Raw genomic sequence first — 21370 nt, forward strand, 5'->3', positions numbered from 1 at the left:
TTCCAAAATCATCAGAATCTTTGTCTCCTACTCTCTAAAAGCTTAATAATGCGTTCTAAGCTCTCCAAGTCATGCAATCCTTTCGCAGGAGCTTGGCGTCTGCCTCGTGGGCGCTCTTGGCGACATTGGCAGCCAACTCCAACATCTTGGCGAGTCGGGGTATTACTTGGCCTTCATACCCCAAAGTATACAAGCAGTAGCAAAGAAATCCAATACCAAATACATCCTATGACCAAGAACTCGTAAGGGTTTGCTTGAACCATGGTGCGCTGCGTCTAGTGTAGCCGGGCCAGAAAGCTGTTCTACAAGCGGTCTTGAAGATTCGCTGTGATAGGATGGCGGTGACTAGCATAATATAAACCCTCACTGGCGCTCGAAGAATCAGGATCGAGAAACTCCTTAATATTTTATGTCAAAAGCCCGTCGACATTTGTTGGTTGAATATCAACATGTTGGTCGCGTCATTCGGCATCGGGGAAAAGGGTGCCGAGATAAGAGGGTCCGGTGTCGGCCTAGGGTAAACTGGGCCAGCTGCCTCCGACCATCGGACTGCCAGTTTATTCTCTTTTTCAGGTCCTCTAGGCGGCGGAGAAAAATGCTAAGGCTTTATATAGTTGATTTGCAATAGCCTGGTTATTTCAGTAAAGCAAGTTACATAGATAAGTAGGACGCTGCCTTTGGTAGGTCTTGGGAAGAGTATTTGTGGTCAGTGAGGGTTCCCTTAGGTAACAACATGATATGCTGTAAAAAATTACAAAATTATAGAGATAGCAGAATATGATTATATGACAGGAATTGAAATATAGATCTAGGGAATTGTAGGAACCTTATTTTGTAAGTTTTATCTTTTTTTTCCCCCCCAGGTCTGCCACCGTCCGTCCAGGGCCCCGGAAACCCATACGTGTAGAGCAATACATAAAGGTTGCTGCCTCACATGGAAAGAAGGTTTTGTTCCCTATAAAAGTAGAGCATCTCCCCCATCAGTGATCATGAACTTCTTGCTTAGGTCATCTCCTGCCAAGAAGCTGCCCACCACATGATATGCCGACACATGCGTAGTGTCATGCGTTGGAGGTCTGTCAAGCCGTCAGTACATTTTTAGCTACTGCAGCCCAGGAGGGCTGAAAGACTTTTGCTTACTGGCACAAGGGACCCTTACACGATCAATCCAATGATTATCTTGACATCGCGCCTAATGCCGAATTCGTAGGCGCCCCGATGCACAGTAAGCGCCTTGATGGCATGATGAATCCGCTTCCCTTCAGCCGTGAGACAGACTGAGGAAAAGGGTGTGTCTGTTGGTGGGAAGGACAAGAAAGATCCGATAGAATCTACTTTGGGTGGTATGATCTTCAGTCTCTAATCCAAGTACTTTTTAACTGCAAGGACTGGGATAATATTGCGTGAGGCGCAGCTCGTTTCGTAATTATTGCGGATGCTCCCGCCAAACCCGCATCGGCCCGCTTTCTCCATCAGAGCGCTTGTGCATTGCTCTTTCCAATCACAGGTACAGTATGCCTGAAGCCAAGAGCTGCGGTCTCACACTTTGGCGCCGACACAACCATGTAATCTGGTGCTGAAGATTTCTCCTTCAAGTACATAAGAATTGCTGTAGATCGCTTGTAATCTTGGTTGTAGCTTGCACAAATTATCCCCCTTCTCCATCCTCATCATACCATGACTCGTTGGCATAAACCCACATGCAAGGCACCACTTATTGTGGTCCAGAAAGGGACTCCTTGGTGCAAGACTTGTGGTGCTGCACCAGACCTCAAAGGTCTCATCCTACAACAAAAGACCACCAGCCCTTTCACACCACCACCTCGTGATGAGCCCCTGGGACAACTGAACCTCTACTGGCCTCCTTCGGTCCCTTATGTCACAACAGCAGGGACTAAACCAGCCACCAAACCGAATGGCCCCGCCACGAGCAACGGCAAACTGCCTATATCGCCGGTTTACCCATCCAGGCTGGCCCCGGATGAGTTTCGCTTGATTGCTCTTTCAGCACCATTCAGCACCGATGACCCCATCCACATCGATCTTGAAGTGTACAAGAACGAGAGATGCCCCGAGTATGAGGCCACATCCTACACCTGGGCCGGAGAAAACGGAGATGGCTCCTTCACCATGCCGATCTACATCGGCCCTTGGTGGGATGTCTTGATACAGACGAAGAATTGCTGGTCAATGCTTCGACTTATGCGACCCTTGAAGGGATGCCGAATGATCTGGGTAGATGCTATTTGCATCAACCAGAATGACATCAGCGAGCGCGATGCCCAGGTCTCCAAGATGTCGCAAATCTACTCGGCTTGTCGATCTGTCTATCTCTATCTCGGCGCCACACCAACGACACAGCCATACCCTCTGCGACGACAGCTTCAGTTGACCGATGGGAAGCCTGTACAAACCCCCGGTGTACCAGACTATAGAGTTGATTTGGCTGGTCTTCTTCAAAAACGATACTTCAGTCGCATGTGGGTGATTCAAGAACTCATACTTTCCCGGCAAGCTGTCTTTCAGCTGGGCGACGTGGAGTATTGGATGAACTCTTCAACGATCCGGTCTATCTCTTCTAGTTCTCCCTTGAAGTGGGAGCAGACGAAGGCCCCTTGGCTTGAGTACCTGGGCCAGCAGACCTTCAACAACCAAGGCTTGTTCAAGACTCTCCGAGCAGTTTCCAAGTCGCAGTGCACCGACCCTCGCGACAAGATCTTTGGAATCATGGCATTGGTTGGCAACAATCCTTCCTCGGGTTTCAGCTTCCAGGCGAACTACGGAATTTCGTGTCAGCACATGTTCTTTGGCGTTTTTGCATACGCGCTTCTCAACATGAGGAACATTGACGTCTTGCGCAATGCCGCAGCTATGGATTCCGCGGGCCAATGCCCGTCCTGGATGCCGAACTGGAAGGCTCCTGGGCCCAACTGGATCTTCAAGGCACCAGATGTGAACATTCCGAAGTGGCAATCCTCTACTTTCGAGGCTTGGTGGGCCAAGCTCCGCAGCCGAGAGGGCACCGTCTTCCTGAACGTGAGTGCTGGCCCCGCGCAGTGGAAGACAGAGCATGAGATTGAAAGTGATCGGGATCGTCTTCCAAGCTCGGATTTGAAGCCAGGCCAGTTCACTCTGTATGCCCTCCGTCAAAGTTGTAGTGCGTATGTCAAGAGACCTTGGTTCCTCGATGCCACAGTCAACTCTGCAAATGGCACTCTTGGAATCAACCTGATTCGCCTCCTCACGATCCCTTCGGTTCCCGAGTTTGTCCAAGAGTTGTCTGGGCTATGGCTGTTCAAGATCCAAGCCCCGGCGGTGTCCAAGACTAGTCGCCCTGTGAGCCTCTATCTTACCACCACTATGCGACTGGACAAGTACGTCAAACCCGGACGCGATCACGTATTTATCCTGGACGAAGGAAACTCATCTTGCCTGTTCTTGGTTTTGAGAGAGGCTGCCGATGGCAAGACGTTCACGCTCTTGACATGCTGCTATCACGCCAGTTTCCAATCCTCATCTGAGTATCTACCGGCGTCGTCTAAGATGCGTTCTGTCGTCGATAAGAAACGCGTACTGGAGTCTCAGAGCGACAAGGACTCTAAGCTTTCTACTCTGCTTGGAAAGAGTGTATACCTCAATGATCTCCAGATCAGTCTTCACGAGACTCTTCAGTCGATCGACATCTCTCAGTCCATTTATCGCCATGGCTCATCACTCTGCAGACTCTTCCTACGGAATCAAGCAGAGTGGCAGCCTGGCACCATCAATGAGGCGAAGGTTATGCTGGCTTTCCAGGGCATCTTCAATGACTCTCGGGGCTCCAAGCCTGGATTCATCGAGGCTTATCTTGCTTGCGTAGACCCGCGGTTTGCGCCAAAGCTACGGGGCGACTACGTCGAGGTCACAGTCCAATCCAAGGACCGGAAGCTGTTCAACAAGGATTGCACAGAGCTGTACACAGAATGGGGCTACAACGGCAAGGATTGGGCCAAGGGCGGCAAGTGGTTGGATGCAAAGGACGCAAAGCCCGTTCTACTAAGAGCTTCGCACGCTGCTTTGAGAGACGCGGCCCGGCATACAACCATCTTCAAGACCCTTTCCAAGGTTAGCCCCGCTGCACGAAAGACACGACAGGATGAAGTGATGATGGCGAGGCGCGGCCCGCATAAGCAGTTGTGGGAGGATCACTTTGTGGCTCTGCCCAGGTGGCCAGCTGACATTGTCTCTGATTTCAAGATTGATGGAAGTACTGTTCGGGTTAACATTGCTTGAGTGAGGTGGTTTGTTTGGGAGTATGTACAATAGCAGTTTGGGTGTTGGTAGTATTCCTGTACCTTCAATTGGCATCTACGGAGTCATTATGCAGTTAAAGTTTCTGACCAAATGTGTCATATCTTCCAGTTACTGTTGAACCTAAGATTTCCTGTGATTCTGAGCGCCTATCACTCGTTGCCCAACACCTTCACCAACTTATTCCTTATCCCAAAACAAGAGGGCCCTATCCATAATATCATGAGGTCCCACTCTCAGCGCTGTAAACCATTCGCCTTTAACCATCATAAACTAGAGATCAAGATACCCAAGCCCACCGCGTCCCAGATAGTCATGATCCATAAGGGGGCTGATGTTTTCCGGCCTTTTAGTATCCGTAAAGGTTGACATGCTCGGAAGTGGAAGCCCGGATCCTTCGGTTCTCCCGAACAAGAAGGATTCGGATGCACCAAGCACAGACGATGGAGCAGAAGGCGAAGCCGGCGGATGCACCAAAACCAATGCCATATCGGGGTCCGTCGCTCTTAGGCCAGAGGTAGGCACCATAGATGTAACCGATCTGGCCACCAACATTGGTCATTGCCAGAACAACCTTGGGATAGTTAGCATCAACATTTTATGGGATTTGTGCGTCAATGGTAGACTTACAGCCTTCTTCTCCTTTGTCTGAGACAGAGTAGATGCGGCCCATCCGATAATAACAGAGTTGACAGCATAAGCACCCACGGGGAAGATGAAGCAAGCCACGTAGCGAGCAGCTGTGTTCAAGGTTGCAGCAGCAAGAGCGAAACCGGCGATGGCAATGCTAAGACCGGCAGTAATGTGCCATGTGCGCTCGTGGAAGCGGCCAGAGCTCCATCCAAATCCAATGCCAGCGGCACCAGCGAAGATGAATGGAGGGCAGGTCATGACAAGGGTGATGGTTGTGTTGAAACCGAGGGTCTTGACCACACTGATGAAACAGCAAGTCAGTGTTTAAACTCGTATTTATGCAGTAGAGGAATGGAGACTCACGTAGGGAAGAAAGAGTTGAATGAGCAAGCTGACAGATGGAAATTCTGCATAAGACAGAAGAGCCAAGTCCTCTTATCAGAGCAAGCCTGCTTGAGACCCTCCCAAGAAGAAGCCTTCTCATCAGAAGCATCAGAGAGCTTATCTTTCTCCATGCGAGAGTGGGCAAGTTGCTTCTCGCGCTCGTTGAGCCAGTGGGTCGTGAGGGGAGTGTTGGGGAGAAGGACAAAGCCAATGAGAGACACGAGGCCAGTCGCGGCACCCTCGACGATGAAGAGCCTGGCATGGGGTTAGTTTGGGGCTGTGCGCTTGGCGTTGGGGACGTACCATCTCCATCCCTCGATTCCCTTGAGACCGTCCATACCGGCAAAGATACCAGCGGCAATGAGTCCAGAGAAGCCGGTCGCAAGGATCTGGGCGCAGTACAGAAGAGCGATTCGAGAGGCGACCTCTGTTTCGGCCATTAGTTAGTCTTTGCGTCTCCTGAAAGTACGTCCCACAAACCTTTTCTGGTGTAGAAAATGGACAGGATGTAGGTGGCTCCTGGGTAGAACTGCTCAAGTCAATAACAGATAGTGGCATTAAATAATTGGACACTCACAGGCGCTTCGGTGATACCGAGGAAGAATCGGCAAACCAAGAGACCCTGATAGTTCTTGACAAGCGCTGTGCATCCTGGAATGGGGTCAGAGATCTGATGCCAAGCAGCCAAGCTCGATCTTGCAGGGATAGACTTACCAGAAACAACTGCCCAGACCAACATCCATGCGCTCATGTAGATACCCGGCCTGACCTTGGTGATCAACATGTTGCTGGGGACCTGCATCAAGACGTAGCCGACAAACAGACTGTGAACTGTGTCAGTCTAAGAAGTCTCAGCTCCTACGTTGCAACGTACATTGAAACAGTTGTGTTGAACTCGGTGCCAGTCATGTTGAGATCTTCCTCGAGATTGTTAAGTCGGGCCTGGGCGATGGCATTTCGATCGACGTAGTTAAGGAAATACATGAGGCAGAGGCATGGCTGTCAAATGTTAGCCATGATCAAGTGTAGACGCTCAATGCCACTCACCATGATCCAGAGATCGAGTTTCCTCACGAGACGGATCTCCTCAGGATCTGTCTTCTTCGCGGTGCCTGTGTAGTCCCGCTCTTCCACTGCCGAAGGCTTCTCATCTTCAAGCACACTGTTGACATGCGCAAAGTCTGGCGCCTCCTTGGAGTCAGCAAGCTGACGATTGTCTTGCGCGGCTGTCATGTTGAAGAAAGGGAACTGGAGTGCTTTTCTCAAGTCAATGCTGATCTCACTGGAGCCCTGACTTTGCAAAAAATTAAAACTTCACAAGGTCAATGCTTTGTATTTATGTCCCTCGAACTGACCGACCAGATGACCTCAACCCCGGAATAGGGCAAGATCTCCCTTGTGGGGAGCAAGGGAAAAGCCGAGAGCGGGGAAAACGGCACTAAAACCTGGGGAAATGAACGCGAAGATGGGGGATTTCGGCTTCAGAAATAAGCTCCGAGGGCTTCTTGTCGCGCGAGATGCGACGATATTGTCTCATTTGCGGGGGAGATGCATGGCTTTTGGCCGGTAAGAGACGCTAGAGATCTCGAGGGACCCGCTATGAGAACGGATATGGGGAAGATGGCGTGGGTGAGGTTGAGATTGGTGGTTCATGTAACCCCAGGTTTTGCGGGCGAGGATCGAACCATATTTCTCGGCATTGCACCGAGGTCATGGATGTGTTTTTGAACGATATCATCAAAGCTCTTTCTTTGAGATTTCACCTGGCTCTTCTATACTGGTGTTCCAGAAGCCTTGTACAACCAGCTCTCTAGTAGCGTAGTGCTTAGCTCTGGCGCCAAGGTAAGCGTAGGGGTAAGCATACAGGCAAACGGGGAGTTGGCCTACCCAGCGTCAACAAAAGCCCTTACCCATCCTTCTCCAACACCCTCAACGCTTAACCAAACTCGAAATATGTCCGACGTGAGGAGAAGAAGCTGCAGGTGTCGGCGATGGATTTCAACGGAGTCTACTTTACACTCCGTGACCTCGTCGAACAGCTTCGCAGGTCAACTTCAGCCCTGCTCGGGGGGCTAATCAACCTCCGAAACAATGGCGTATTCCCACGTGTGCTCCACAGAGTCTGGACCAACGGGTGCTGTGGCTTAATCATCCCCTGCAGTTGCGCCGACTGTTCTAGCCCAGTGCAGCTGGAGTCTGTGAGTCATGTGCCCAGTTGCTTGGGTTTGATAGGATGGGATAGTTCAATTGGTCAACAAAACATCACCTTGATTCAAATGATGCAATTGTGAAGCCATCATCTTAATAGTGAAGGTTGTTGTGTCAGGGTGCTGAGAGGGAGATTATTCTCAACGAAGAGTGGGATAGTATACCAAATGTCTCAATTAGAAGAGTGAAGAAGGGCTTGTTCGCTTCTCTTACACATCAAGCGTGTTGTTGACCTTTGTCATAGACGACCCTTCCGTCGATCCTCGACAAGCTTCAACACAGGCCTGAGATTGTTGACCCTATCCCAGAGACTTCCCAGGCCTTGTTCAATTCCCTTCTTCTCCTCCTTTCTGAACCATTCCTCGGCCGACTTGACTCTTCCAGGGTGAATCTCATCCAGAAGTTCAAAGTCTCGCTGGATTAAACCCTTGTTTCCTCCAGACGCCTTCCAAATGTTCCAAAACCCGGTAAAGTTCTGGCGCATTGTCATTGCGGCGGGATCATTGAGGTCAGAGTTGTATGCGCTACTAGGGGATCCATCTCCAAGAGGACCTGAAGTCCAGTAAGTTTCGAGGTCGGTGTCGATATATTGGGCTGGGTGGCCAGACACCTTCTCAAAGGCCTTGGCCAGGTCGTCGTAGCCGATCAGGTCAATAGCAACCTCGAGATCCATTCCATTGGCTCTTTCTTGGTGCTCAAACAGCCAGCGGACATAGTGTCCACAATCATCCAGGTCAACGTGACACACAGCACCATCTCCAAGGGGAACTCTCCATGTGACGACTCCATCCTCGACCCGAGGACTCATGGGAGTATGCGCCGCAATGGACATTGTCATGTATGGCCCAGTAGTGAAAATGGCAGCGCCCATTCGTGCCGCATTTTTCGTATCCTTGTTCTGTTGCAAGATCCATTCCGCAATTCGACCTTTGCCGTCGTAATGGCCAGTCCGGAACTTTGGATCATATCCACTCTTCTTATACGAAAAGTCAAGGTTTCCATAGACGAAGAACCTGATGCCTTCTTCGAGAGCGAGCTCATAGCTTCGTATAGCCCAGAACGTCTCCGTCTTCTCTCCACAATTGAACCCATCAATGTTGATGAACGCATACTGCGCACCACGGAAGCCCTTCCGGAGGTCTTCCTCGCTGGCAAAGGTCCCAACAAGGGGCTCGACGTTTCCGAGGGCGATGAGGGCTTTTGCTCGTGGGGAATCGGCATCGCGCGTTAGGAAGCGGACTTTGTAAGCGCCATCTTTGACAAGGTGGCGAACAACAGGAATGCCTTGTGCGCCGGTTGCACCAACGACAAAGACTGTGGGGGTGTTGTTATTTTGAGACGACATGTTTCAGTGATACTCTTCTTCCGAAATGAGTCAGATAGTGTGGTGTGCTGCAAAATCGCAAGAGATCTTTGCCGGTTCAGCTGAGAGGCTTTTATGAAGGCTTCTGCTTCTCATGTCTGGCGTCGGAGGGGTCGGATACTGTGGATGAGTGGCTTTTAATCGCATCACCTCCATCATTATAATCATGAGTAATCAGGAAATGGTTCCAAGTGGTGCACGATAATCAAGATTACTATCCAATTGTAGTGGTGCTGCTGGTTGAGTGTCATAGCCTCCGAAGCCATTCGGCGAAAGGCGCACCACCGACAAGTTCGGACAGTGTGACTAATCACAATGTTTCAGAGGCATTGGGAAACTATACGGCATTTTCACACTGCGAGTAGATATGTCAGACAAGCCCGGGCGGGCTACATCGAGGGCTTGCCGTCATCATCAATGCACGGGGTGCTTTGCTAAGTGTCGGGTGGTCAAGTGAGAGATGGGCAGCAAAAATTTGGTAAGCGGAAGGAAGAATTATATGTCGCAAATCCAAATGTAGAAATTCGTACAAGTTCTTTGTGTCTAGCGAGACGGGCGGATTTGTCGGCGATCCGATGATTACTATTCAAGCAGTGGCTGTCCCATCTGAGCATACAGATGGTATCACATGACTTGCAAACTTGCAAGATTTCGCACTGAATTTGGTATGAGTTCATCAATGGGTTTCTTACGTTGATAAATGCCTGACTACTTGTTGCACGGCTATGCATCGGCTCGGTTATCACGCCAAGGGCCGGGCTTCAACTGTACGAAAGAAGACAAGATTAATACTTCATTATATCATATCCGAACCCATGCTAACACGGTGGCCGCTTTTTTTATTCTTTTCTATTGCCTGCAGTAGAAAACTCACACCTATCTGCATTATGAGAGGCACTGTTGTATAGGTAGCATCACATCACCATGTTCATGCCACCTTCTTGTTGCTTCACAAAGCCAGCCTACCCTGGAGAACTGGAGCATCTCTCAAGAACTTTTTGCCCGACAACAAAGTATTACAGACGCAAGAATCTTCCAACATTATGAGATGAATTGCTAGAAGACACGTAATTTTTATTTTTCATCATGATGGAAAATATTTATGAAGGGACGGGAGGCAGATCGGATGGTTTTCGTGATCTCGGCTCTCTTCGGCTCCCTTGAAGTTCTAGATCTCAACACGCGACCCCGTTCAACCGAGCTATGTGTCCGTGTGGCAATACTAGTTCCAGGTTATGTATGGACTCGTTATTTAACCGGTCTTGATCATTCATTCAGCCTCAAAGAATCTTGATGCCCACGTGGAAACAGCCTCGGAGTTTGGCCGCTAAAAATGGGCATCTCCTGTGAGACCTTGGCCTTTGACGCGTCGGGGTTAGAGTCACGAGTCAGACTCTGTCAAATCACAAGCCGTCATTATCGGAACTAGAAGCCAAGAGCCAATCATAATCCGGTCCGAAAAATCGGAAGAGTCCAAGGTTTAAACGGTAGCGTCGGATCCTTGTCCAGATTTTGACGGTCAAACTCCACCCTTTGACATCCCCCGAACTATCCCTCCCCGTGGGGTCACTCCTCATAGAAAATGTGTGGGGTTGGGGGGAAATCTTGATCCTTTCTTTTTTGCTGCATCTCCAAAGATATAAGAGAATCGAGGTCTGCATCCTTGGTGTTTGCGTTGCATCCCATCGATCCTTGTCTGGCCATAGGTGTCTGTACATCCCTGCCTTGGAATCACTTCATTCACCCTCGACGACATCATGGGTTCTTCATCGCACAAGGAGAGAAAAGGGGCGGCCGCAGTCGTCGGCCCTGAGCTCGCTGCAGTGAGTCAAACATTTCAATTGACTTGATTACCACGAGTGCTGACCGACCATCTTAGGTGCTTCCCAATGACCCTCGACCATGGTATCGCACGCCTCATCTCCTCAAGCTCAACCTACTTCTTCTGATCCCTCTCGTGTCATCCGGTGCAATTGGCTACGATGGTGAGCTCTACGACGACTCCAATTGCGCTTCATGGTCGCTGACATCTCAGGATCCATGATGAACGGTCTTCAAACACTCCCTCAATGGCGACAATACTTTGGCAACCCCCAAGGTGCCATGCTCGGAGCCATGAACTCGGTCTACCCTGCCGGCAAAGTCGTTGCCCTCTTCCTCGTCACCTACATCTGCGATCGATTTGGTAGAAAGACGGCCATGGCCATTGGCGCCTTGACATGTGTTGCTTTTGCCATCATGCAAGCCGTGTCTCAGAACCTCCACACGTTTATTGCGGCGAGAGCTATTCTCGGCTTCTTCACCAGTTTCCTTGCCCAGCCTAGCCCTATTCTCATTACTGAGCTGGCGTACCCGACGCATCGTGGCAAGCTGACAGCTCTCTACAACACTTCTTTCGTGAGTCTTGAGCCTTTCGATGAATCATGGGAACGCATCGGCTAACTCAAAGGGTGATAGTACTTGGGAGGCATCATTGCGGCGTGGTGCACCTTTGGAACATTCAAGCTCGACACGACATGGAGCTGGAGAATCCCCTCTCTTCTCCAAGGAGCCCTCCCCGCTCTTCAGCTTCTCACGATCTACTTCCTCCCCGAATCGCCTCGATGGCTCGTCGCACACGGTCGAAGGGAAGAAGCTCGAAAAATCTTAGCCGAATACCATGCTGGAGGTGACTTTGATGCCCCTCTTGTGCATTTTGAGATGGCAGAGATTGAGGGTGCTTTAACGCACGAGGCCGATGCCATGTCGCAGAACTCTTGGCTCGAACTTGTCCGTACACCGGCGAACCGCAGGCGTACTCTTATCGCTGTCATCGTTGGTTGGTTTGCTCAGTGGAACGGAATCAACCTCGTCAGGTTAGTTTGACATTGCTCTCCGCGTTTGACAGACTGAAAGCTAACCATCTACAGCTACTACCTCGTTCTCGTTCTCAACACTATCGGAATCACCGACGCCAAGGACCAGACTCTCATCAATGGTCTGTTGCAGATTTCCAACTGGTTGGCTGCCATCTTTGTTGGAGCCATGTTGGTCGATCGTCTCGGACGCCGAACTCTGTTCCTCACCTCGACTTGCGGAATGTTCGTCTCGTACGTCATCTGGACTGCTCTCAGCTCTCACTTCGCTTCGACAAGGAGTGAGGAAACTGGCCGAGCTATCGTTGGCTTCGTCTTCATCACTTTCTTCTTCTACGCCATCGCTTGGGCTCCTCTGCTTCAGGCTTACATCGTTGAGATCTACCCCTACACTCTTCGTGGCCGTGGCGTTTCCATCATGTACATCAGCACGTTTACTGGTTTGGTCGTTGGAAACCAGGTCAACCCCATCGCCATGGGCAAGATCGGCTGGAAGTACTACATCGTCTTCTGCTGCATTTTGGCTGTGCTCATTGTTGTCATCTGGTTCCTTTTCCCAGAGACCAAGGGCCACACTCTTGAGGAGATCCAGGAAGTGTTTGAGGGCAAGTCAAATGGTGCTCTCCACGCTGGAAAGCTTGCAGATATCGAGGGTGGAGATTTGGAGAAGGATAACAAGAAGGACAAGCAGGTCGATCAGGTCGAGCTCGCTTAATCCGACGATCCTGACTGCTTGAGGACTTTCAAGCTCGTATAGTATAATCTAGGAAGAGGATCCAGGCCTTGGCTAGATAATTGATCTTTTGGATCCCATCTTCATCCTTTCAGTGAGATATCGGTCGAATTCGCCGCCCAGAGGGCAAACCTAAGTCAGGCCTTGCATAGATGAAACTGTAAACCTGGAAACAACCAACTTATTGAGTCAAAGAACCTATGGGATACCAGAAATTGGTTCTGCCAGTACCAAGCCTCACACAATATCGGTTACCGAGACACGCTGAAGAGGCCTGGTCACGTAAGTAGTCATGGACACTAGTCATCTTTTCCTCCTCGGCTCCGAAGTCCCCACCGCATCATGTCAGCTATTATCTATATACGGTAACCCGTAGTTCCGGATACCGAGCAATAAGAAGCAATTATTGACTTCGCTGGGGCTTTCGGTCGACACACACACCCTGGCAACCCATAGACCTGCAGGGATCTCCGCACTTTGCTAGCCATCATTTGGCAGCCATTTTATTGACATAGTATAAAAAGTACGACGAGAACGGCAGTCATTGGCATGGGAATTGATCTCTTCAACCTCAAGACAAACCTCGAATAACTTGATCGCGTAATATTCGATGCCGTAATAGCCGAACTTCTTAGCCGAGAATCACCAACTCCTCATCTGAGTGGAGTTGGACCCTCCGGAAAGGATCTCGGACCTGGACATGATTGGCTGTTGGGTCTAGCTCTCCAGTTAGCTTCGTCCCATAGCTCAACGGAGCACGTTGATAAAGTGAGCTGGTGTTGTGTTAATCACTCGTGATTCTTGGTCAAGTCTGAAATTGGCTCTTCTGAGATAACGAGATTACAAGATGGCCAAGAATACTGATATTGATGCGATTATCAAGTCGCTGACGTTGGAGGAGAAGGTGTGTCGCAGAAACCTAACCATGCCCTAGTCTTGGTGCTAATATCGTCACTTTCAGATATCCCTGCTCGCAGGCCAGAACTTCTCCGAGACTGTCGGTCTGCTCGAAAAGGGAGTCCCGGCGATCAAGGTAACATCCAAGCTCACATTACCCAGTATGAACTAACGTATCTTCAGACAGCTGATGGCCCCAATGGAGTCCGTTCAGCAGCTACAGACCTTAGCATCAAATCCGCCTGTTTCCCGGCAGCATGCAATCTCGCAGCGAGCTTCGACACAGAACTCGCCGAGAGATTCGGCCGTGCTCTCGCCAAGGAGGCAAGGGGGAAGAGAGCCCACTGCATCCTAGGACCTACAGTTTGCATTCACCGACATCCGCTTGGAGGGCGTAACTTTGAGAGCTTCAGTGAAGACCCTTTCCTCGCCGGAAAGATGTCTTCTCGAGTTATTCAGGGTCTGCAGAGTGTTGGTGTGTCCGCGACGATTAAGCATTTCGTGGCCAACGAGCAGGAGACGGCTCGGACGACGGTCGATGAGACTATCGACGAGCGAGCTCTTCGTGAGATTTATCTACGTCCCTTCGAGATTGCCATCAAGGAGGCCAAGCCCTGGGCTATCATGACAGCTTACAACCACGTCAACGGAGTCCACTGCGACGAACACAACTGGCTCTTGAAGGACGTCCTTCGTGGAAACTGGGGATGGAATGGCCTCGTCATGAGTGATTGGGGTGGCACAAACTCAGTTGCTTCCGCCCTCAACGCCGGGCTGGACTTGGAAATGCCTGGACCTCCTCGACTTCGCAAGGAGGCTGATGTTATCGAAGCACTTAAGAAGGGAGAAGTCACGGAAGAGGTCATCAATGAGCGGGCCAAGTCTGTCATTCAGTTCGCTCTCAAGCTCAAGGCCCTTGAGGATGAGGCGGATCCTGCTGTTCTCGGACAATCTACCGATAGCCCCGAACTCCGGAACATGATCCGAGAAGCTGGTGCACGAGGCATTGTGCTGTTGAAAAACGAGGGAAATCTTCTACCCCTTTCAAAGGACAAGGTTAGCAAGAAGAAGATTGCTCTCATTGGCTTCGCCAAGGATGCTATGGCCCACGGTGGTGGCAGTGCCGCGGTCAATGCTTACCGAAAAGTCACACCTTGGGACGCCCTACATGAAGCCCTTGGCGATGATGTTGAGTTTACATTTGCCAAAGGAGCCCACCGTGAGCGTCTTCTTCCAGCAATTAGCAAGGAGGGCTCTTGCGGTACTGTGGTCGGTCTTGATGGACAACCAGGCTTCAGCCGACAACTGTTCGAGAGTGGCAAGACTGAGCCTGTGTCAGTCATCTCCCAGCCAACCTCGGTGTATTCGCCTCTAGGATCTCAAGAGTCCCTCTGGCGAAGACTCGAGATTGTTGGAGACTTTACACCAGCTGAGACAGGTACACATTACATCGCCTGCTCTGGACTCGGACCTACTCGCGTCTTTGTCGACGACGATCTCATCTTTGAGCAGCCTGGAAACTGCTCGGACCCCATGGGCTCGCTGTTCTTGGCAGCTCCGGAGCCCGAGTTCCGCTATAGCTTCGAGGCTGGCAAGACATACCGTCTGCGCATCTGCAGTGACCCCCCAACAAAGATTGGCTTGACCATTCTTGAAGGTCGCAGTGGCGTTCGCCTCGGCTTCTCCTTGGAGTCAGACCATGATGCTGATCTCCTCGGAGAAGCTTCCGAGGTTGCCAAGAATGCTGACTACGCTATTGTTTTCACTGGCCACGACCCTCAATGGGAGACTGAGGGTCGTGATCAGGACTCTTTCAACCTGCCTCGCAAGGGAACTCAGGATGCCATGGTCTCGACTGTTGCGGCTGCCAACAAGAATACCATTGTGGTGAACTCCACCGGTGTTGCTATCGCTATGCCCTGGCTCGATCAAGTATCTGCCGTCATGCAAGCCTGGTTCCCCGGTCAAGAGTGTGGTTACTCTATCGCCGACGTTCTCACTGGAGCCGTCAACCCCGAAGGTCGACTGCCAGTCAGCTTCCCCAAGCGCCTCGAAGATTGTCCAGCGCACGGAAACTTCCCTGGAGAGTACGTCGATGATCAACTCAAGGTCAAGTACGAGGAAGGAGTCTTTGTTGGATATCGACATTTTGATCGCCTTGACAAGGACAAGATCAACTTCGCCTTTGGTCACGGCTTGTCTTACACAACTTTTGCATATGGCCTGAAGAGTGTCACGAGAGATGAGAGAGCCTGGGCTGTCACCGCTGAAGTCTCAAACACAGGAAACAAGGCTGGAGGTTCACTGGTGCAGGTTTACGCCGGACGAGCCTCTTCTAGTGCAGACCACCCAATCAAGGCTCTCGTAGCCTTTAGCAAGGTTCAACTACAGCCTGGCGAGAAGAAGACGGTGCAGCTTTCAGTGAAGGATAGAGACTTGGCGTACTACGACAGTGGTCTTAAGAAGTGGGTAGTTGATGAGGGAGAATATCGCTTCTATCTGGGTTCTTCGGCGGCTGATCTCGTGGGAGAGGTTGTTGTGAAGTCGGAGAAGTTGACTTTCGACCCATAGATATTAGATAAAATTGCATGATCAGGAGTAAAGCATTAGAGAATGGATTATGACAATGTATAGTCAACGAAATATCCTGCCCCACGATACAGGTGTTGTTAGCACTGTTACGACAAGCAGCCAGAGTTGATATTTTACACCCTAATCTCTAAAATCTAATTACCACTGTTTGTATTCTAAATAGATGGCGATAAAGTCCATGTTACCGTTCTCACCATCCCATAGATGCGTTCAGGGTATAGCCGTTTCTTACCAAGACTCGAGGATGGATACCCGAAAGGTGGACCTAGAGCAGACATGATCCCGGGGCTTCGGAAGATGTGTCACTGGGTGGACGGCTTTGGTCGGCCGGAGCCTGTCGAGGGAGGCGTTCCGGTTCCGAGAATGCTAGAGCTGTGGACTTGGGCCTCAAACCACGGATGGTGGCGTGTGTAGGTTTCTAAGTTAACTACATACCTATACATACCCACGTTAAAATACTCATATAAACGATGATGCCATCAAGGTTGTTTGCTAGAAATATCCATATCTACATCGCGGAGAAATTCACAATCACAATGTCAGCTCCATATTCCGGACAGTGTCTCTGTGCCGCTGTCAAGTTCAGCATCTCGTCTGAGCCAGTTACAGTGCTATCATGTTTTTGTGAGCATTGTAGTAAGGGAGCTGGAGGTGCACATCAATTAGTAAGAACTGAGAGAGCAGATTGACGTCTCAGGAATTTCTCTAATCTCAGATATAGATTGGCAAGTTCGCGACGAAGGATGTCCAAATAACGGCTGCCGACAACGCCATCGGCGAATTCATCCTCTCGGATACAGCCAGCGGAAATAAGAAAGAAAAGCACTTTTGCCGAACATGTGGATGCACATTATGGACGATTCCCGCCGCAGCCAAAGGAGCATTTCATCTCATCCGGCTGCCACTCCTGGACGGAGGGTAAGTGGAGGCGTTGCCGTGCACTCGGTAACAGCAAGCTGACTTATCTTTAGGCTAAATCTCAAGCCGGCAAACGAGATCTTTGTCAAGAACCGGCCGAAATGGATGGAGCCGGTTGAGGGAGTCGGCCAGTGGGAAGAGATGAGAAAGTAAGAATTTGCGGAGGAGGAGTTGATGGACAGGGGGTCGTGACACTGAGACACTCAGATGCGGAGTAATTAGCTTATGAATAAACATGGCTTCCGATTGGTTCGGAACGAACGTTCGGGACAATCTCAACCTCGGAACTCAACCTCATCTGCTTCCGAAATCTTTCCTTATCCACGTCCTCCGACCCCGGATTTCTCGCTCATCAAGGTCCTGATCCTCCGGGGCAACTCCACACGTCTCATTGCAGCCTGCTTATCTCTTGGTCTCTCTCATTTCTCAGCGGATCGCGTCAAGTCACGTGCACCTGTTCCGGACCCGTCCCGAGCTCGCTGAAGGGAGACGACGGCATAGCAACCGATGGAGCCTCCCCAGAGAGTTGTCGAGGGCCCTGGAAGTAGGCAAAGTGGGTCGAAACGACTCAAGATTGACGTCGCTTGCGATACCTGTCGTGCGAAAAAGGTCAAATGTGATGGTGTGCGTCCAGGCAAGTCATCACCTGATGTCCCAGCGGTGTGGGATGATGAGAACTTGGCGACAGCCATATCAAATGTTGATAATGGATTGATTACTTAAAATAATATTCACTAACAAGATCGTATAGTCTGTGGATCATGCTCCCGGAAGCTGAGTTTGCGAGACCAGTGCAAATATAGTGCAGGCAGTCTCGTCCGTGTTCGCGACTCAGAAGGCCCATCAATCAGATTGAGTCGTGATACCAACAATATCGTGCCACAGGGAGCAAATCCTCAAACTCTTCCAAATGTTGGCTCTGCAAGAAGCCCTGACCTAGGACGTGTAGCACACATGTCTGAAGCTCAGATACGAGTGCAAGCCATGTCTAACCCACAGCCTCAGCAACAACATTCATCTCCGGCCGGAACAACTCCCGGGAGTAGACACGAGGCACAAGGTCAAAGACAACTTGGGGCATCGGCATGCTCAACTAGTCCGTCTGTCATCGATTCCATGACGGCTGTTGTTGACGAAGGGACCAACACTGGAGAGTTCTTTGGAATCAGTAGTGCTGGTTCCTTCACAGCTCAAATTAAAAAGGCTATCGATATTCGTCTGGGGAAACCTGGGACAGGACCCTCCAATAGTGTCCCAGCTACATCGCGTTCGGTTCTAGGGGTCACAGGCGCCGGTGATGCGCCAGCACCTGAGCTCTCTTACGTTCTGCCTCCACGTCGACAAGCAGATCATCTCATGGAGCTTTACTGGTTCTATGTAGATCCTTTGTATCCGTTCCTGGACCGAAAGCGTTGGACCAATGCATACAATGCCATCTTCGCCGGTACAGTAATTGATTTCAACGAACGCATCTTCGTTGCTACCCTCAACATCATCTTTGCTCTTTCCACACAGCTACATGAGTCTCAGTCTCTCGAGCAACGAGAACAGTCAAGCGAAACCTACTTCCGCCGAGCCCAAGATTTGTTACCAATGAGCCCCTGGGAGTCTGGATCTCTTGAGCTTGTACAGTGTTTGTTGGTTACGAGCCAGTATCTTCAGAGCACTTACAATCCGCATCAGACATGGATGGTTGTTGGCTCGGCAATAAGAATGGCTCAAGGCTTGGGACTTCACCTACCGGAAACATCGGCAGATCGATCTGATCCAGGGGAGCGAGAACTATTGCGGCGGATATGGTATGGGTGCATTCTCATGGATAGGTATGTACGAAGGACACGAATTGTTGTCAAGCATAGCTAACACAAGTAGGATGGTGTCTGTAACCCATGGACGGCCTGCCATGATCTCGAAACGTCCTGCAATGGCCGTCCCGTTACCCAACACATCACCACCTGTTGACCCGAGAGATGTGACATCGGGAAGAGACATAGGGTACTACAGCTTCTTTGTCGAGTCAGTCAGACTCTATGAGATAATTCACCAAACCATGATAGCGCTCTACGGAGGCTCTCATAGTGGGCGATGCAAAGCAAAAGAGCATCACGTCCCCGACCACGACAGTTCAGATAACGATGATGAAGATCTCGACAAGGTCGTTCAACTGGATCGTTCGCTCAGTAAATGGGAGAAGAAACTTCCAGATCACCTGAAGTGGAACATGCTGGAGGCGAACAAGGACGAAATATCACGTCGTCAAGCTGTTATTCTGCGGATGCGGTATGTGCCTATCTTGAAGCAATCTTGAGTATGTGCGGCTAACAGTAGAAATAGCTTTCTTCATGCTCGAATTCTACTACTTCGACCGTTGCTGTCACGATTCTGCCTCACACAATCACCAGCAGAAAACAGTCTAGCCGACGACACCTTACAGATCCGTGTCATCCAACAAGGAGCAATGTTTTGCGTTGCCACGGCTCAGAATATTATCACCACACTTCTCACACACCAGACTCTTGACAGCACTGTTGGTCTTCTACCTGCGTGGTGGTATCGCGTTTACTATGTGTACTCAGCCGCCACCGTTCTCATCGCCGCAAAGTTAAGACCAGATATCTTTCCTGCGGTTGAAATTGGGCGCTCATGGGGCCAAGCTATTTCAGTACTGAAAGCTCACGAGAAGTTCGGTCAATCTGCACGAAGATGCGTAGCAGCTTTGCATATTCTTTCATCCAAGATATTGCAGGCTGTGCCCGGAGGCTTGCTCGGACACGAAGGGGGAAGCAAGATGACTTCTTGCCGAACCAGCGAAGGGAGCCAAACTGGGGGAGGGCCAGATGTCCCAGCTGACATCGAGCTGCCTGACTTGGTGCAGCAATTGGCTGATGAGTTTGAGACTCCAATGCCGGATCTTTCTTACCAAGACCTGGCTGATTTCAATTTTGATGTAAACGACATGTCATGGCTAAATGACATGCAGGGGGTTTGGGAACTGCTTAATGAGTAACTAGCAAAATGGACGAGTTCAAGACAATACCCAGCACTATTTATGTGAAATCTTTAGGTCTAAATGTGCTTTTATTATTCCATCTTTGAGTTCTATATCTACTCGAAAACCATCTTGTTCCTGACGCTCCCCAGTCCAGTAATGCTAACCTCCACAATATCTCCGTCGTTAAGGTACTTGGGCTCCTTCATACCCATGGCAACTCCAGATGGTGTGCCAGTGAGAACAACGGTACCAGCCTCGAGGGTAGTTCCCTGGCTGATGAAGCTGACAATCTCCTCAACACCAAAGAGAAGATCGCCAGTGCTGGAGTTTTGCCTCTCCTCGCCGTTGACGGTTGTCCTCAAGTTGAGGGTGGAGGCGTTTCCGACAACAGCAGGAGAGACCAGAAGGGGGCCGAGAGGGGCGAACTTGTCGAAACCCTTGCTGAAGCACCACTGGGGAACACCGCCGGCCTTCTTGGGATCACGCTGCCATGCTCGGGCGGAGACATCGTTGGAGACGACGTATCCAGCAATGTGGGAGAGGGCAGACTCCTTGGGGATGTTCTTGCCAGTCTTGCCAATGACAATGCCCTACATACCCATGTTAGTCGCGGTTTACAAAAGATTCAAATAGTAACTTACCAGCTCTCCTTCGTAGTCTACTGTGCCGTCCTGGGCAATCTTGGGAATAGGAACATCATCGTTGAAGCCAGTGACACAAGTCGCGGGCTTGATGAAGACTGAGGGGTATGGAGGCGGTGTTCGGCCACCCTCCTTGACTGATTTTGTGTTAGTGATGTATTTCTCCACGAGGAATTTGTAACATACTGTGCTTGATGTAGTTAAGACCAATGCATCGAATAATCGGCACATCGGAAGGTCGGAGAAGTTCCCGAACAGTCTTGACATGGATCTTCTCGCCCTTGGTGAGCTCAGCTACAGGACTTGTGCCCTTGTACTCAACAGCCCAAAGATCATTCTTGGCTAGACGATCGGAGAATTCCTTTTCATCCTGAATGATTGGCTCGCCAAAAGTCTCGTTGCCGTTGTCATCGACAAAGCGAATAAGACGTGTCCAAGAAGCGGTAGACATTGTGCGTGATAGTGAAGCGAGTTTACTGGTAAGGTGACGCATTTCTCAGCTTCTGATGGTTCAAGTCTTGATTTTAAACCCCTCCCAGCAATGTCTAGTGGAAGGTAATTGTACAATAGATTGCCGAAAAGCGTCATGGGAGAGGATCCACGTGGGGAGCCAACCATGTCGCGGTCCGATCGGAATGCGGATCTTGGACGGAGCTTCCGGGATTTCGGAATGGCCTCGGTTGTGTTCGGCGGACTTTGTTCCGGGCTGCAAGTCGTTTCCCCTACGCGTGGCTCAGCATTGGGAGACTTGTGATTAGTCCATGTTTGTTTGACTTTCCTGACCTTCATCCTTTCTCCATTCTTGAGATACGGCAGTGGTAGCGGCATCTGTGTAATCGTTCGATGCCTACGACACTCGAGTAA

The 21370-nt window shown here is 50.4% G+C and overlaps 8 protein-coding genes across 8 annotated transcripts; 5 read left to right on the plus strand and 3 right to left on the minus strand.

Annotated features, from left to right (window-relative positions):
- Nucleotides 1–1677: 1677 nt before the first annotated feature.
- On the plus strand, nt 1678–4272 carry NCS57_01352300 (HET domain-containing protein; the record flags this gene model as incomplete). The annotated part of the gene is made up of 1 exon (XM_053063155.1): nt 1678–4272. The coding sequence occupies one exon, from the start codon at nt 1678–1680 to the stop codon at nt 4270–4272; it is 2595 nt and encodes an 864-aa protein (XP_052908050.1).
- A 367-nt stretch (nt 4273–4639) lies between these two features.
- NCS57_01352400 (MFS domain-containing protein) lies at nt 4640–6540 on the minus strand (the record flags this gene model as incomplete). Its single annotated transcript, XM_053063156.1, has 9 exons — nt 4640–4864; nt 4921–5224; nt 5287–5562; nt 5611–5734; nt 5788–5836; nt 5885–5958; nt 6022–6131; nt 6182–6306; nt 6355–6540. The coding sequence occupies 9 exons, from the start codon at nt 6538–6540 to the stop codon at nt 4640–4642; spliced, it is 1473 nt and encodes a 490-aa protein (XP_052908051.1).
- A 1213-nt stretch (nt 6541–7753) lies between these two features.
- NCS57_01352500 (NmrA domain-containing protein) lies at nt 7754–8860 on the minus strand (the record flags this gene model as incomplete). Its single annotated transcript, XM_053063157.1, has 1 exon — nt 7754–8860. One exon carries the CDS (start codon nt 8858–8860, stop codon nt 7754–7756), a length of 1107 nt encoding a protein of 368 aa, XP_052908052.1.
- A 1775-nt stretch (nt 8861–10635) lies between these two features.
- NCS57_01352600 (MFS domain-containing protein) lies at nt 10636–12448 on the plus strand (the record flags this gene model as incomplete). Its single annotated transcript, XM_053063158.1, has 5 exons — nt 10636–10701; nt 10758–10863; nt 10914–11275; nt 11336–11733; nt 11788–12448. 5 exons carry the CDS (start codon nt 10636–10638, stop codon nt 12446–12448), a joined length of 1593 nt encoding a protein of 530 aa, XP_052908053.1.
- An 865-nt stretch (nt 12449–13313) lies between these two features.
- NCS57_01352700 (Beta-glucosidase) lies at nt 13314–15934 on the plus strand (the record flags this gene model as incomplete). Its single annotated transcript, XM_053063159.1, has 3 exons — nt 13314–13370; nt 13428–13499; nt 13547–15934. The coding sequence occupies 3 exons, from the start codon at nt 13314–13316 to the stop codon at nt 15932–15934; spliced, it is 2517 nt and encodes an 838-aa protein (XP_052908054.1).
- Nucleotides 15935–16491: 557 nt separating this feature from the next.
- NCS57_01352800 (CENP-V/GFA domain-containing protein) lies at nt 16492–17026 on the plus strand (the record flags this gene model as incomplete). Its single annotated transcript, XM_053063160.1, has 3 exons — nt 16492–16563; nt 16677–16873; nt 16927–17026. 3 exons carry the CDS (start codon nt 16492–16494, stop codon nt 17024–17026), a joined length of 369 nt encoding a protein of 122 aa, XP_052908055.1.
- A 963-nt stretch (nt 17027–17989) lies between these two features.
- Nucleotides 17990–19880, plus strand: NCS57_01352900 (CENP-V/GFA domain-containing protein; the record flags this gene model as incomplete). Its single annotated transcript, XM_053063161.1, has 3 exons — nt 17990–18696; nt 18746–19153; nt 19208–19880. 3 exons carry the CDS (start codon nt 17990–17992, stop codon nt 19878–19880), a joined length of 1788 nt encoding a protein of 595 aa, XP_052908056.1.
- Nucleotides 19881–19978: 98 nt separating this feature from the next.
- On the minus strand, nt 19979–20957 carry NCS57_01353000 (uncharacterized protein; the record flags this gene model as incomplete). The annotated part of the gene is made up of 3 exons (XM_053063162.1): nt 19979–20455; nt 20507–20643; nt 20693–20957. 3 exons carry the CDS (start codon nt 20955–20957, stop codon nt 19979–19981), a joined length of 879 nt encoding a protein of 292 aa, XP_052908057.1.
- Between the last annotated feature and the right edge of the window lie 413 nt (nt 20958–21370).

Source organism: Fusarium keratoplasticum, chromosome 11 (assembly GCF_025433545.1).
Source record: "Fusarium keratoplasticum isolate Fu6.1 chromosome 11, whole genome shotgun sequence".
Lineage (NCBI taxonomy): Eukaryota > Fungi > Ascomycota > Sordariomycetes > Hypocreales > Nectriaceae > Fusarium > Fusarium keratoplasticum.